This window comes from Chelonia mydas, chromosome 28 (assembly GCF_015237465.2).
Source record: "Chelonia mydas isolate rCheMyd1 chromosome 28, rCheMyd1.pri.v2, whole genome shotgun sequence".
Taxonomy (NCBI): Eukaryota; Metazoa; Chordata; order Testudines; family Cheloniidae; genus Chelonia; species Chelonia mydas.
The window spans coordinates 838,932-855,665 of NC_051268.2; the positions used below are offsets into that span (position 1 = coordinate 838,932).

Sequence of the window (16,734 nt, forward strand, 5' to 3'; positions counted from 1 at the left end):
TCCCAAGCTTCAAGTCTACACAAAGGCTGGGACGGAGGGGAAATCGCAGGGGCCCGGAGCGGGGAAGGGACTTGCCTGAGGTCTCCCAGCGCCAGCAGGGACCAGAAGCCCAGTCCCCTGACTCCCAGCCCAGCGGCCTACCCGCTAGGCCGTGCTGTCTCTGTGCCTCAGCATGCTGGGGAATTGCAGCTCGCCACGGGGCAGAGAATTCCCACAGTCCCCCAGCGGCCGGGCGTCATCCCCACAGGGTAACCTGGCGCACCGCCACATCGTGGGTCGCTTGCCCAGAAGGCATTGCTGCCGAGGCAGCTCAGCCTGGAGTGCGTTAGCGATGGTGGGGCTGGCGTACGCTGACCTGCCCCAGCGGGTAGCGCCACCCCAAGGCTGCGAGCACGGACCCTGGCGTCCGGGCAGGAGAGGGGAGCAGAAAGCCCTGCTAGCTGGCCTCTGTCCCAGGCCCCTTGTGACCGATTCCAGCCTGGCTTCTCTGTTAATTCCTTTGTGTGCCAGGGCTCGGGGTCCAGCTGGGGGGGCTCAGCTGCTCACAGGGCTCTTTTGTGTTCCCCCTTGCACCACTCGTGTCAGCTGCCGGCTTGTTTGGGTGGCGTAAGGGCCAGGAGGGAGCAACAGTGAATGCTGGGCCCTGAGAGCACTGCGCCATCTCCAACAGACTGAGCTGTTCCTGGGGCTGGGGGGCGGGGAGCCAGGATGCCTGGGTTCTCTCCCCGGCTGTGGGAGGGGAGCGGGGGCTGGTGGGTTAGAGCGGAGGGGCTGGGAGCCAGGAGTCCTGGGTTCTCTCCCCGGCTCTGGGAGGGGAGTGGGGGCTGGTAGGTTAGAGCAGGGGGGGCTGGGAGCCAGGACTCCTGGGTTCTCTCCCCGGCTCTGGGAGGGGAGCGGGGGCTGGTGCTTAGAGCGGGGGGGCTGGGAGCCAGGAGTCCTGGGTTCTCTCCCCGGCTGTGGGAGGGGAGCAGGGGCTGGTGGGTTAGAGCGGGGGGCTGGGAGCCAGGTCTCCTGGTGTGCGTCCCGGGCTCTTTCACGAAGTCATTTCCCCCGCCATGGAAGGGTGCTGTTTCTGTGCTGCGAGGGAGGCTGAGTGCAGGGAGCAGAGCAGGGAGGGGCTGTCTGAAAAGTTGGTTCAAAGGTCCCATTGTGCCAGGCGCTGCACAGACCCCTGGGCTGAGATGGGGGGCGGGGGGCCTGTGGTGCTAAGCGCAGCGTGGACCCCTCCCTCCAGCGGGCAGGGTGCTGCATGGACACACACAGGGGCAGCCCCCACGAGCTCCCAGCCTAGCAGGATGAGAACGGAGGAGTTTATGGCTCACGCCTCCTTGGCAGCATCTGTAATTTCAGCCCCCGGGCTCCTCCAGAGACCTGCCCCTCTCCGCCCTGGGCGGGATCCAGAGCCCCTCGACTGGCGGCCGGCGCTCTGTCGTCTCTCTGGGCACCGCACAGGTGCAGACCCGTTTCTGCCCAGGATGTGTTATCGCCGAGGCCTAGCGGGGCCACACGCATCCAGAGCTCCCAGGTTAGCCCCGCATGTCTTCACAGGGAGTAGCTGCCTCCCCTCTGAGCCAGCCCAGAGCTTTGTCTCCTCTGCTGAGGCTGGGTGGCCCATCCCCTGAGCACCCCAGGAGCCCTGGAATTCAGAACCGGAGCAGAATTGCCCCGAGGTGCGGATGTTGGCAGTGTGGGGCCAAGCGTGGGACCAAACTCCACGGGGCGGGGGGTCGGGTCTCCATCTCGCGGCCTGGACCCTTTCTGGGAGATACATTAGTGCAGCCCGAGGGACTGGCCTCCCTGCGGAAGTAGCTGGTGGAGGGCCAGTCACAGGATGATCTGATGGGCTCTTCGGGGCTCTTGGGGCTGGTTTCGGCATCTGTCTCCATTTGTGCAGCTACCTCAGGCCTCCTCAATGATCTGTGTCCTGGGGATGCTCAGAGGCCCGGGCCAAGATCGGAGGGACCTCATCATGCCATAAGCTGCATGGACTCCCAGCTGAGATCAGGGAGACCCTGTTGTGCTGGGTGCTTCTCGGAGCCCCCCAGCTGAGATGGGTGGGGATCCTGTCACTCCGAGTGCCTCGTGGAGCCCCCCAGCTGAGATGTGGGGGATCTTGTCACTCCGAGTGCCTCGCAGAGCCCCCCAGCTGAGATGGGGGGGATCCTGTCACTCCGAGTGCCTCGCAGAGCCCCCCAGCTGAGATGGGGGGGATCCTGTCACTCCGAGTGCCTCGCAGAGCCCCCCAGCTGAGATGGGGGGGATCCTGTCACTCCGAGTGCCTCGCGGAGCCCCCCAGCTGAGATGGGGGGGTCCTGTCACTCCAAGTGCCTCGCAGAGCCACCCAGCTGAGATGGGGGGGATCCTGTCACTCCGAGTGCCTCGCAGAGCCCCCCAGCTGAGATGGGGGGGATCCTGTCACTCCGAGTGTCTCTCGGAGCCCCCCAGCTGAGATGGGGGGGATCCTGTCACTCCGAGTGCCTCGCGGAGCCCCTCAGCTGAGATGGGGGGTAGAATCCTGTCACTCCGAGTGCCTCGTGGAGCCCCCCAGCTGAGATGGGGGGGATCCTGTCACTCCGAGTGCCTCGCGGAGCCCCCCAGCTGAGATGGGGGGGATCCTGTCACTCCGAGTGTCTCTCGGAGCCCCCCAGCTGAGATGGGTGGGGATCCTGTCACTCCGAGTGCCTCGCAGAGCCCCTCAGCTGAGATGGGGGGTAGAATCCTGTCACTCCGAGTGCCTCGTGGAGCCCCCCAGCTGAGATGGGGGGGATCCTGTCACTCCGAGTGCCTCGTGGAGCCCCCCAGCTGAGATGGGGGGGATCCTGTCACTCCGAGTGCCTCGTGGAGCCCCCCAGCTGAGATGGGGGGTAGAATCCTGTCACTCCGAGTGCCTTGTGGAGCCCCCCAGCTGAGATGGGGGGTAGAATCCTGTCACTCCGAGTGCCTCGCGGAGCCCCCCAGCTGAGATGGGTGGGGATCCTGTCACTCCGAGTGCCTCGCGGAGCCCCCCAGCTGAGATGGGGGGGATCTTGTCACTCCGAGTGCCTCGTGGAGCCCCCCAGCTGAGATGGGGGGTAGAATCCTGTCACTCCGAGTGCCTCGCGGAGCCCCCCAGCTGAGATGGGGGGGATCCTGTCACTCCGAGTGTCTCTTGGAGCCCCCCAGCTGAGATGGGGGGGATCCTGTCACTCCGAGTGCCTCGCGGAGCCCCCCAGCTGAGATGGGGGGGATCCTGTCACTCCGAGTGCCTCGCGGAGCCCCCCAGCTGAGATGGGTGGGGATCCTGTCACTCCGAGTGTCTCTCGGAGCCCCCCAGCTGAGGTGGGGGGGATCCTGTCCCTCCGAGTGTCTCTCGGAGCCCCCCAGCTGAGGTGGGGGGGATCCTGTCCCTGTAGCAAGGGACTGTCCTTGCCCTGAAGATCTTACTGTCTAAGTAATCGAGAGAGGCAGCATTATTCTTCCTTCCCGTTTTACAGGGCACTGAGGTCCAGAGACTCGCCCAAGGTCAGGCAGGGAGTTCGAGGCAGAGCCAGGAACAGACTGTGGGGGAGTCCTGACCCCCCAGCCCCATGTCTGAACCACATGGCTGCCCTTTCTCTCTCTAGGGTCCCAGTTCGCTCCACCATGATGCTTGCAAAATGCTGGTGAGCTGAGATTTCTGCTTATTCTAGGAGATCCTGGGGCCGGGTTCACGGAGCCTACAGCCAGGACCGGCTCGCCTGACCTCCTGTGGGTGAAGCCCAAGAATTCCCCTCAGGATCTGCAGATCCCTGGGGGAACGCTCCCGTTCCAGCCCCAGAGGGGGTGTTTATTGTGCGGAGGGCCCCGTCTGGGCCTGTACCAACCCAGAGCGAACAGCTGGTCGCTAATAGATGCTCCTGCAATGTGACATTGTGCTTGGCGCTTCCCTGCAGCTTGTGTCTTGTTAGGTGACTTTCTTGTGTGTTCCCTGCCCTGCTGAATGTGTAAAACCTTCAGCCGCCTTCCTGTGCCCTTGTGAGAAATTAGTTTAATGAGGATCTTCAGTAAATCAATTAAGAAGAGGAAAGCAAGTCGCGCAGCAAGAGCCCTGCGTTCTGTTAGTCTTCTGGAGCCGTTCATTGTACCCAGGCGATGATTCCTCCGCCGAGACCCCCGTCTAATAGACCATCCGGATAACCCAGAACAGAGGTTCTCATCCTCTTCTCCCTGTATTGAGCCCAGTCTCTAAAGCACCTTCCAGGAAGGCTCCGGGCCGGGTGGGAAGTGAGGAAGAGGTGGATCCACCACTGCCCTGGGGAGGAGGGTCTAATGGCTCATCACCCTGGCTGTGAAAACCTGGTGCCTTGTTTTCCCCGCTGGGTCCTGATCTGCCTCTCTCCGCTGTATCAAAGAGCCCTGCAGCACCAGGGGTTTTCTCCCCATGGGGGGACTGAGATGCTGCAGACAAGTCACCACTTGGTCTTTTTGTTAAGGACTCGATCGGTTTTAGCTTCTGTGACGAAGTGGGACTGTTCTTAATGTTTCCTCTGAATAGTGTGGGGGTGCCTCAGTTTCCCCCAGGCAGTTCTTAAGTATCTAGGGGGTGGGGTAAGGGTGTATGATCATTGCAGAGCCCTAGAGGGCAGGTGTGTGCAGGGGTCTGGACACAGAGAATGGCCGACACCCTGTTTCCTGACCACTGATGGCCTGGGCCCTTCCCCTCTGCCAGGTGAGAGCTGAAGGGTTGGAGAACAAAGGAATCCGGTGACCTCCTGGCCCGGGAAAGGGACAAAGCCCAGAGGAGGAGGGGCTGGAGAGAGTTTCAGTTTGGGGCTGGCTGGGGACGAGGACCAAAGTGCAGCCGTGGTTGTCTGGCTCACTGCCCCCAAAATGGACCGGCTGAGGGGTCCGGTTCTCTGCACCTACAAGTTTCAGAGTAGCAGCCGTGTTAGTCTGTATTCGCAAAAAGAAAAGGAGGACTTGTGGCACCTTAGAGACTACCCAATTTATTTGAGCATAAGCTTTCGTGAGCTACAGCTCACTTCATCGGATGCTGTAGCTCACGAAAGCTCATGCTCAAATAAATTGGTTAGTCTCTAAGGTGCCACAAGTACTCCTTTTTTTTTTTTGCACCTACAAGCTCTGTTTTAGACCATGTTCCTGTCGTCTAATAAACCTTCTGTGTTACTGGCTGGCTGAGAGTCCCGTCTGACTGCGAAGTTGGGGGGCAGGACCCTCTGGCTTCCCCAGGACCCCGCCTGAGCGGACTTGCTGGGGGAAGTGCAGGGAGGGGCAGAGGATGCTGAATGCTCCGAGGTCAGACCCAGGAAGGGGGAAGCCGGGGGAGCTGTGTGTCCTGCAGACAGGCTGCTCCCAGAGAGGAGACTCCCCCAGAGTCCTGCCTGGCTTCGTAGGGAGCAGGTCCAGAGCATCGCCCGGGGACTCCGGGACAGCTTCATTCTCACTGCACAGCATCTTCTCCAGCCGTAGCCCCTCTCTGACTTCCCCCCCATCCTCTGTAAAATATCCACCCCAGAGCGGGGCGTAGGGTTGGGTGTTCTTTGCCGGCTGGTTTGCATTAACTTGGTCAGTTGCTCAGCCCCACGCTGCCGCTCCGTGAATCAGAGGGGACCGCGGGTGCTCGGGGGGAGCTGACGCTGCAGCCAGAGGGCTGTGTGGAAGAGAGGCCGGCTCATATGGCCTCGCTCTCCGGCTTTGGCGCAGCCCCAAAATGCTTCCTGTGTTTTTGGAATCAGATAAGGGCTCAGGGCTCATCCTCGTGGCACAATACGCGTTCTCCGACCAGCCTCCTGGGCTATGAACACAGCAGCGTGGAGGTAAAACCCTCCCCTGTACACTCCATCCTCCCCCAAAGTCTAAGAGCCAGCGTGCCAGGACCCGGTGGGGCCAGGCAGGGGCTCCGTGCACCAGCAGCTAACCGTGGGCGGGGGTTTCGGAGGCAGTGTGGCGAAGGAGGCGGCTGTGGGGGCTCGGTGTTTAAGGCAGCTGTGGGAGAAGGCACTAAGGGGCTCAACATCGCCAATGGGCGATGGAGGCCGGTGGCTCCGATCGGAGGTGGGGCTCGGCATCTCGAGAGAGGACGGGGTGGGTGGGGACAGGCGGCAAAGGGCCTGGAGACGGAAACTGAAGGGTTGGTGTCTGAGCCAGTGGAGAACAGGAAGAACAAGGGGGGAAGCATTGGTCCGGTGGGGGGGGGTGTGTCTCTGTAGCACCCAGAACAATGGAGGGCCCTGATCTCAGCCTAGGGGGTCTGTGTGGTACCCGGTGTGATGGGGACCCCAATCTGAGTCAGGGAGGGAGGGGTCTGAGCACCACCAGAGACTGTGGGGGCCCTGTTCTCGGCCCGGGAGGGGTCTGCGCGGCGCTGTCGGGGCCCTGACCTCCGTCCGTCTTGGTCTGGGCTTTGTAGGTACTGTCATGATACAAGTTACATCCACCTGGAAGAGGGCAGAGAGAGGGGTGGGGAGCCAGGACCCCCGCTCAGCACTGGTAACCTGGCTGGCTGGTCCTGACTGTGTCTCTGAACCAGGAACTACCTGGCCAGCTGTACAGATGCGGCTGCCTCTGGTCTGGAGTGACACCCAGCTCTCACGGGCTTGTCCCTCCCCCTCCAATATTGGTTAGCACTTGGCACGTGCTGTGTGCCCGGGGGATCGCGTGGCATCAGGCCCCGGCCATGGTATTAATAGCTCGGCAGTGTGATAAGCGGCAGAGACCCTGCCCAGTGCTACCTGGGAATTGGAGGGTGGGCTGGGGCCGGGGGAGGAGAGGGGCTCTCCGGGGCAGGCTGACACAGGGGGCAGGGACTGGAGTTGAGGTGGGGGGAGGACGGGGCAAGCCGGCACCGGGAGGGTCTGAGGGTGGGCTAGTGCAGCAGGAATGTTTGCGGCACAGTCACCCCTGACATTGTTTCTGTTACCCCCCCAGGACCCTGCCGGCATATTCGAACTGGTGGAGGTGGTCGGGAACGGGACGTACGGACAGGTCTACAAGGTGAGTTCGTGGCCGGCCCACCCTGTCCCGCTTTGCCATTCATCCGCCCCGTCCCCAGGCACCATCCAGAGCGAACCAATGAGCATCCGGAGACACAGTCACAGCACACGTTGTCTGGAACTCCACGGCGTCCCGTGGCCGTGAGGACAGAGCCCTGGGTCTGCTCCCCGTGTGCTTCCGAGGTCAGAACAGTGCTGGTCTTAGGGCGGTATTGCCTCGGAGCCCTGACCTTGTGCTTGGCGGGGTGTGTTATTTAGTACATCGATTACGGTCGTGTCGGGGTACCCCGGCCAGGGCCCCGGGCCCCATGGCGCTAGGGGCTCTGCATTATTAGGTGTATTACGGTAGCGTCGGCGTACCCCAGCCATGGCCAGGGCCCCGTGGTGCAGGGTGCTGTACGTTATTAGTTGTATTACGGTCGTGTCGGCGTACCCCAGCCGTGGCCAGGGCCCCGTGGTACAGGGCGCTGTACGTTATTAGTTGTATTACGGTCGTGTCGGCGTACCCCAGCCGTGGCCAGGGCCCCGTGGTGCAGGACGCTGTACGTTATTAGGTGTATTACGGTAGCGTCGGCGTACCCCAGCCGTGGCCAGGGCCCCGTGGTGCAGGGCGCTGTACGTTATTAGGTGTATTACGGTCATGTCGGCGTACCCCAGCCGTGGCCAGGGCCCCGTGGTGCAGGGCGCTGTACAAACACAGCCCGAAGCGTCACTCCCCACCCCACAGAGTTGACATTCTCACTCACTCATCCCCCCACCTCCACAGGCCTGGCACTGTACTAGCCCCCGGTCGGTGGGCCCAGCGAGCCGAGCGCCAGGACCGAGTGCAGCCGGCGCAGAAACTCTCCCTCGTCTCGAGCCGATTAGCAGCACCCCTGAGGCTGCAGGTGTGCTCGGCCTTCGAGGAGAGAGCGGGGGCCTCGGCTGGCAGGATCTCCCCCTCGCTGTCCCACTGGCTGGATGTGCGCAGACGCTCCTGTAGTAAATGTGGGCAGTGACCCGTGCAGGGCCCAAGCTGCGTGCCGCCTGGCGCGGGCTGGGTGTGGTGATACCCCTGGACACGCCGGTTCGGACTCAGTTCCACGCTGTATGATTGCGTGGCTCCAGCCCCGCGGCTCCGCTCGTTAGGGGACTGAATTGCCATCCGAGTCTCTGCTGCCCCGCCGGCTATTTGCATGCGAGGATGATGGGGAAGGGACTTAATTTCCCTGGTGAATGGGAGGGGACGGAGAGGAAGCCCAGCAGCTTGGCTGGAGGAGATGGATCCCGTCTCTGGGAACCCAGATCCATCTGTCTGGGCGCGGTCCGAGGGAACGGCAGCGAGGAGGTGACTTACTTCCTGCTCTTTCGCTCCGGTTCTATGGCTGCAATATCCGAGTGCCTCCCCATCTTCAGTGGATTCACGGTCACGAACCCAGGTGGGGAAACTGAGTCACGGAGCAGCTAAATGACTCGTTCAGCGTCACACAGGAAGTCTGACAGAGCAGGGACTCAAACCCAGTCTCCCCAGTCCCAGACTGGCGCTGTGACTGTTCCCCACCCTTCTCCTCTCCGGAGCACTGATTGTGGGCCGCGAATGCCAAATCCGGGTGGCCCACGCCCATGTGTGTCATTTCCCTGGGGAGTGGTGGGTAGACGGCCAGCACCTGGCATGCCAGGCTTGAGAAGCACCTAGGCGCGGGACTGGGGGAGCGGTTTCTCGGTGGGAAATTGGGTTTGTTACCCACATGGCCCCTGTGCCTCGTGGGAGTTGTAGTTTGGCTGCCCCCGTGGGCCCGGCAGCTTGGTTGGAATAATCTTCCGTGAGGCACAGCGGTGGCCCCGCAGAAAGAGCGACCACGGTGCATCCTGGGAGATGTAGTCCAGGCAGAGAGCCGGGCCCATGGAGGTGGACAAGGGGCATGCAGCGTCTGCACTACGCCTCCCCTGAGGCACTGGAATGACAATTCCAAATGGAAATTTTCAACTGTTTCACTGCAGATGTGAGACTTAGTGTGGGGGGGGCACCCCCATTTTCCAATAGTCTCTGCCGCAGGGCCTGGTACGAGGGGGACCAAGAGCAGCGTTGCCAACTCCCTTAAAGCCCCAGCTGCTGGAGTCATGCTATTCCAGGGGAAGTTGCCAGCTGTTGTGGTTTGATCTGCGGGGCCATCTCCTCGCTGGTGGTCCCGGTGATTGCTAAATCTGAGCCTGATGTGACTGCTCACACTGAAGGAGGCCAGCCCCCGCGCTCAGCGTACCCTGGGAGAACCGCTGGCTGGCAAACCAGGCCTGCTTCCCATTAAGGTTCCACGGCTGAATGGCTGCGCAGGGGTTAATGGGTGCTGAGTGAATGTCGCAAGCATCTTAGCCTCGTCAGAGATGGGCGGAAGCCACATCTTGAGTCACGAAAGGTTGATCAGTCAGTTATTAGAACACCTGTGAATCAGATGTAAATGGAGCTCGGGTAGGAGTACAGAGGTTATTTTACTTCTGCATTTGGCACTGGTGCGATCTCCAGCTTCCTCCACCCCTGCTCTAACCACTAGCCCCCACTCCCCTCCCAGAACCAGGAGAGAACCCAGGAGTCCGGGCTCCCAGCCCCTCTGCTCCAACCGACCAGCCCCCACTCCCCTCCCAGAGCCGGGGAGAGAACCCAGGTGTCCTAGCTCCCAGCCTCCCCCTGCTCTGACCACTAGCCCTCACTGCCCTTTAGTGCCGCATTTGTGGTGAGAAATGTGATGAGGCATTTACCACTGCCCTTGGCAGCCTGCCCTTCCCTCGAGAGGAGCCGGCAGGGCTAATTGCAGGCTGATGAGATCCGACTTCAAGGTGAACCGATGTGAAATATCTCCAGCGTTGTAGGTCAGTTCCTATCTGCGCTGGTTCCCAGCAGAGGGGTCCTGCTGGCGCACCGCGCTTCTCCAGTCGCTCCAGTTCCCGGTACAGGCCTGAAAGCTCCTCTGCCCCCTTTCCGGCCTGCCTCCAGGCACCCCAGCCTCTCCGCAGTCTCCCACCCCCCAGCCGGCATGCGGGTCCGCTTCTGCCTGCTGACCTCCCCAGCAGCCTTCCCGGCAGGCAATGTCTCTCCGATCCCCGATCATGTAGTCCGACCCCCTGCGGGACACAGGCTGGAGGATTTCACTCCCCGGATCGGGTCCCGTCTGGGCTGGCCGGCGAGAGACAGGCACTCCAAGTAGCCGTCCTTGGGGGGCAGGGGATGATTTGAACCCAGCGTGTTTAGTATGTGTGCGTTGTGTCTCGGGGGTGTGCCCACGCTAGGAGGAAAGGGGGCGGGTTGAGTGGCGGGTACCGTGTGGCCACGCTCCAGCTGCCTTGTGCACTCCCAGTCGTGCCCACTCTTGGCCCCGTGTGGTCCGTGGGGGGAACCCCCTTCAGCGCGACAGCCCTTCTCAAGGGTCCACTCTCTCGGCGGTCCAGCCCCTCCACCTCCTGGAGCCGCATCTCTCGTACCCTTAGCCTGCCTGTCTCTGCCATGGGCCCCCTCAGAGAGTCCCCTCGCTCGGGACCCCCGGGGCCTCCATTCCTAGAGGGAATAATGCCCCTGTTCTCTAGGCTGGAGCGACTCCCAGCCAGCGTAAAACAGGGGGGGTTAGTGAGCGTCTGAACCCAGCCCAGGAAACTCTCCGGGCCTCACGCCTGGCCTCCCTTAGCACAGCACATCTAGGTCTGTCCCGCATCCAGGGGGGCTCTGGGGGCTCCCTCTCTCCAGCGCAGCAGCCCCCTCCTTCCAGCCGATCATCCCATATCACCTGCCCCAACAGCTCCTCCACCCCAGGTAAACAGGTCGCTGGGGCCCTCTCTCTTCGTCCTTTGTTCCTCTCTGGCTGGAACTGGTTGGTCAGGTCAGCGGGGTCTCTCCACAGCCCTCTGTCCTCCCACTGGTCAGAACCGGCTGTCGGCCAAGCTGGGACGGGCCTCTTAGTCACCAGTTGTTGGGGTTCCCCATCTCCAGGCCGTTGTCCGGGGGTCCCAGCTGCCAGGCGAAGTCACACATGGTCCTCTGCAACAACAACCCCTCTCCCACCACCTTCTTAAACATGTGGCACACAGGGAAACTGAGGCGCGCACACACTGTTCTTGTAAAACACTACAAAAATCCCCACTTCCTCACAATAGGATTTTGCCACCTGGTTTAAAAGAAACCCAAAACAACCCCCACTTTTCTCCTAGTGAAGCTGGAGCCTGTCTTCCCGGCCTGGCTCTGCCTGGGATCTGCCCCAAAATCTTCCCCAAGGGCTGACTCCTTCTCAGCTTTGGCAGGCTGATACAGCTGAGGGGTGTCCCCTCTCTGCTCCGTCTGGTCAGATCAGGGCTTTGTGCCAGTCTGCAGAGGCAGGCCCTGCGTCCTCTCCGGCCCAGGCAGCGTGGGACAGGCTGTATGAGACAGTCGGCGAGGGCCCAGCTTCTCCGCCCCCGCACCGGAGCAGCCGGGCCACCCGGTTAAGGATCGGCCCATCCACAGCCAGGTGTGGAGGCTGCTGTGGCTACAGGGGGAGTGGGAGAACCAAAGGATGGGGCTCGTGTGTGTGTGTGTGTGTGTGTGAGAGAGAGAGAGAGAAAGAGAGAGATTCTGGTGTTTTAATTTCTTAACGTTCCTACTCCTTGGGGGCCGAGGCTGGTGGGAGAATCTCTGCTTTTCATTAAAACCAGATCCGTCCGTTCCGAGCCCTGCGGCTGCAGAGCAAAGGTCCCCCAGCTCCTCAGGAGGCAAATGAAAAGAATCAAAACTGGTTTGGGTTTTTTGAAGATTTATTTTTAAGCGACTCTAACGGCTTTTGGGAGCCTGGCTCATGATAATTGGGTTTGGCACGTTGGGGGGTTGTATGGGAACGTGTGTTCAAAATCCAGGAGTCAGGTCCTGAAACGCTGAGAAAAAAATCACAAGATAGATTTTTAAAAAGGTCCTTTTGTATGAGGTTTGCGAGCACTGTCCAGACCCTCCCCAGCCGAGATCAGGGGCCCCTGTTGTGCCAGGCGCTGCCCAGACCCTGCTCCCCAGCCGAGAGCAGCGCCCCCGGTGCCCACTGTTCAATTTGGGGTGACAACCGCTTTCCTTCCTGCTCTGTTTGGTGTCTGTGCCGCGCTGGAAATGCCCCTGTGTGGTGTTCCCATGGAAACCCCAGCTCCGTTTTCTGGATCGACCCCCTGTTCCTGGAAGCCAGGCTGGTCTCAGCGCTGCTTAAAAATAACCCCCCCGGCTCCCCGTGGGAGCCCGATCCAGGGACCCCGCCACTCCTCTGCCATCTCAGTGCGGCCGAGCACATGCCAAGCTGTACAGTGCCAGGACTCGCAGCCCCCCCAGGGAAGAGCTGGTATCCCCTTTGAGCCTGAGCGTGGCATTTACAAGGGCACAGAGTCCCCATCCTCTTGAGCCCAGGCCAGGGAATTGCACTGAGCCCAGCTGCCTGGGTCAGACCAAAGCATTTCAGCCCCCAGGAGATCAGCTGGCATGGACCTCAGGAGGGAGCGAGGGGCCCCCAGCACCTGAGCCCCCTGCGGGGGCAGGGGGCTATCAGATGAGCCAGGCCCCCCGGTCCAGCAGGTGACCTGCACCCCATGCCGCAGGGGAAGGGGAAAACCGCCCCCAGGTCCCTGCCAATCTGAACTGGGGACAATCCCATCCCTGCCCTGAGCGTGGTGCCCTGAGCCAGCCCACGCAGCTCAAGTGGCTCCCCGTGGGGCAGGCAGGAAGGGGACAATGGGAGTCGGGCCACGTGGTGGGCCACGCTGAGCACCTGTCTGCAGCTGCAGGGACTAAAACCCTGGGAAATCTGGCCCTGAGTCACCCAGGGGCAGAGTGTGGGGCACCCAGGCTGCCAGCCGCCTAACCACGAGCCTCTCCTTCCTCCCGGGCCCGAGAGCAGGTGTGGTAATCCCGTCCCAGTGCTGCTCCTTCCCAGCCGGTCCAGGCAAAGCCCCTTTCTCCCGGGCGCCTGGCTGCGGGGGCTGAAAGGCCTCGGCCCAGTTCAAACCCCAGAGCTGCCAGCCCTTGCCCCAGCCGCCTTGCGTCAGCAAATTGAGTCCCGGCTCCCCTCCAGTGCTGCAGGTTGCCTCATTAGCAGATCACGAGCCAATTGCGCTCATCGCAAGGAGCTGGATTAGCCTGGCTGGGTTGCCGCGGGGCAGACCAGAGGCTAGGGGGATGGGTGCGCACTGTTAGGAAGGGGCCCACAACCGGGTGGGGGGGAGGGGGTGTGGCAGTCAGAGCAGCTGCATTGAGCCCAGTCACTTGAGCTGGAGCAGAGCGTGCTGCAGAAAGGCCCTCACAGCCCCAGAACAGGCCGTGGGATTCCTGGGTGCAGGGCTGGGACCCCTGGGAGTCCTCTGCCCCTGGTCGAGTACCCCCCTGCCGGAGCAGGGGCAGCTCCCTGGAGAAAGGCGATGCAATATTCCCCGGCGGCAGCAAGCAGCTCCTGCGGGGGCAGGGGGCTGCCTCCCACGCCCCCCGCACGTCAGTCCCCAGCCCAGAAGAGCAGGAGGCGGTTGCTAGGTGACGGGCGCCCCCCCCGCACACTGCACAATGCGGGCACGTGGCAGAGGGCTCCGGGGGCCCGCGTGGGATGGAGCCGCAGCACTGCAGCGCAGGGGTCAAGGAAATCCACCCAGGGGGTCTCCAGCCCCTGCACGTGGGACCCTCAGGCCTGTGCTGCTTTAACCCCTTCGCCCCCTTCCTCCCCGGAGCCGGGGGTGAGGAGTCCTAACCCAGCCAGCAGGCCTGAGGCTGGATCAAAGCCAGGCTGGGACGGAGACCAGCTGCTCTTCTTAATCCGTGATTGATATGGCGGTAGATCAGTGCTAGCACCCGGCAGTCCTGGCTCCCAGCCCCTCTCTAACCACCAGCCCGCATGCCCCTCCCAGAGCCTGGAGAGAACCCAGGAGTCCTGGCTCCCAGCCCCCCTGCTCTCACCCACCAGACCGCACACTCTTCCCAGAGCCTGGAGAGAACCCAGGAGTCCTGGCTCCCAGCCCCCCCTGCTCTGACCCACCACCCCCCACTACCCTTCCAGAGCCTGGAGAGAACCCAGGAGTCCTGGCTCCCAGCCCCTGCAGCCCACTCCCTACGGAAACACCCACACATGACTGTCCTCCCATCCCCCTGCTGGGCCCTGGCATGTCCGTGGGCTCATCCCACCACTGCCAGCCTGTGCCCCTGCCCTGGGTTTGCTTGGCCTGGGGCTGGAGCTGGCAACGTGCCCTGAGCCGTCAGCTGGCGGAGGGGCTCCCCGCGTGGGTAGAGCCCGGTGCGGGCACGGCGGCTCCTTCCCTGCTGGAGCGGGTCCCAGCTCCAGGTGAGTCCAGCCGGCCCGGAAGGGAGTCAGCACCAGCGGGCCCAAGCACCAAGGTTCTCATCCACTCGGCCTGCCACTGCCTGCCTGATTTGGGGGTGCTTTGCCCACCTGGGCCCATCTAGCCCAGCCTTGGGTCTCCCCCAGGAGCAGAAAGCCCTCAGGGTGGGCCAGCCTGTCCCCTCAGCCCGAATTATCTCTGCTCACTGTGATCGAGTGGGTGGGCCTCAGGACATCTGGATTCTATTCCCAAGCAAAAGGATAGGCCCATGCCCTTCAGTGCCTCGGTTTCCCCCTCTGGGGTGTGCGGATAAGGAGACCTCTCCTTTGTGAAATACCTTGAGAGGTTGGGAATAATTTATCCAGGGGAGCACTGATCCTTTCCCAAACTGCTGCTGCAATCTAACCCGTTCCTCTGCGAAGCCTGAATCTTGTGGCAGGGAGATCCGCAGGCTGCTACCCTACCACGGGGGGGATGTGTCTTTCCATCTGTCTGAAACTGGCTGCTGCTGTTTCTTCCTTGTCAGCCTCCTGCCTCACCTGTCGGTAGCGCTGACTCTGCCCCATTGCCTGAATTCGCCGGGTCTGGCCTCACCCTCCCAGCCCCCCGGGACGCAGGGCTGATTTCCCCATTGCACCGCGGCCCGGAGAGGCTGGGGGGCTTGGCCAAGGTCCCCCAGGGACTCTGTGCAGCGCCTGGCACAATGGGGCCCCTAATGCGGCTATGATCTAAGTCGGCAGGGCGTGGGACGTGGGCCCAGCGCGGCCCGGCTCAGCCCCCTGGCGTCTCACAGGGGGAGATGTACGTGCCAACAGGCTGGGCAGGATTGGTCGTATGGGGGGGGGAGGGGATGGCGTCGCCATCTGCAGCGGGGGGGGTACATGCTGCGTTTCTGGCTCTGGGTCACGAGCTCGGCAGAGGGCACGGCGGGGAGTGAGCCCCGGCCTGGCCTGAGGCAGGAGTCCACTGATGAGCCATTGGGCCTCCGCCAGCGTCTCTGGTCACACACTGACCCCATGGCCCATGTGTTTCGCTGGGTCGCTCTATCCACTAGCCCCCACTGCCTGCCCGGATCCGAGGAGAGAACCCAGGGGTCCCGGCTCCCAGCCCCCCCATCCTGTAACCCACCAGCCCCCACTCCCCTCCCCGAGCCAGGGAGAGAACCCAGGAGTCCTGGCTCCCAGCCCCCCCTGCTCTAACCCACCAGCCCCCCTGCCCTCCCAGAGCCAGGGAGAGAACGTGGGAGTGGGGGCTGGGGAGTAGAACAGGGGGCTGGCGCCGCCTTGCTCTGGGTGTAGGACGTTCCCTTCTCTCTGGGGAGTGGCGCAGGGCGACTCTGCTGGGACCGTGTGTTGCACCCTGACTGAGGGGGTGGCGCCCCCTGCTGACCGTACAGCTGCTACGCTCCCCCGCCGTAGCATGCGGAGCGGGGACCGTGTCTGTTAGGTGCGTGGACCCCAGCACAACGGGGGCAGGCGGCCGGTCTGGGCAGTGCCTGGCAGAATGGGGGCCCAATCTTCAACCAGCGGGCTCCAGGGGGCTAGTTAATCACATACATACCCCAGTCCCATGGTGTGCGGGGGTGTGACGAAACAGGACTGTTCTTAATGTTTCCTCTGAATAGGGTGGGGGTGCCTCAGTTTCCCCTAGGCAGCTCTTAAGTATCTAGGGGGTGGGGTAAGGGTGTATGATCATTGCAGAGCCCTAGAGGGCAGGTGTGGGCAGGGGTCTGGACACAGAGAATGGCCGACACCCTGTTTCCTGGCCACGGATGGCCTGGCCCTTCCCCCCTGCAAGGTGAGAGCTGAAGGGTTGGAGAACAAAGGAATCCGGTGACCTCCTGGCCCCAGAAAGGGACAAAGCCCAGAGGAGGGGGGGCTGGAGGGGGTTTCAGTTTGGGGCTGGCTGGGACATGGAGTGAAGGCAGACGGGGTTGTCTGGCTCCCTGCCCCCAAAATGGATCCGGCTGAGGGGTCCGGTTCTCTGCACCTACAAGCTCTGTGTTAGACCATGTTCCTGTCGTCTAATAAACCTTCTGTGTTACTGGCTGGCTGAGAGTCCAGCCTGACTGCGGAGTTGGGGGGCAGGACCCTCTGGCTTCCCCAGGACCCCGCCTGGGCGGACTCGCTGTGGGAAGCACACGGAGGGGCAGAGGAGGCTGGAGGCTCCGAGGTCAGACCCAGGAAGGGGGAAGCCGGGTGAGCTGTGTGTCCTGCAGACAGGCTGCTCCCAGAGAGGAGACTGCCGCAGAGTCCTGCCTGGCTTCATGGGGAGCAGGTCCAGAGCATCGCCCGGGGACGCCGTGACAGGAGGGTGGAGGAATTTCTCCCTGTTAGTCATGGGTCAGCTCTGCCCCAAAGCCTGGCACTGGAACCCCGGACATGCCCACTGTCCACAGCCACGAAGATCCAGTGGCGGTCAGTTCCACCGACCAGCCACACAGAGCTGGGTCCGAGCGCTGTGCCCATGGAGC

At 62.5% G+C, this 16,734-nt stretch overlaps 1 protein-coding gene across 7 annotated transcripts in view; it reads left to right on the top strand.

Annotated features, from left to right (window-relative positions):
* The window catches only part of MINK1 (misshapen like kinase 1), a gene marked incomplete at its 3' end in the record, with an annotated part of 51,839 nt that overhangs the window by 14,662 nt on the left and 20,443 nt on the right, over positions 1 to 16,734 (top strand). For all 7 annotated transcript variants that reach the window (XM_037887307.2, XM_037887309.2, XM_037887305.2 and 4 more), the window contains 1 exon segment: positions 6,907 to 6,972. In XM_037887307.2, coding sequence (XP_037743235.1) covers positions 6,907 to 6,972 — 66 coding nt within the window.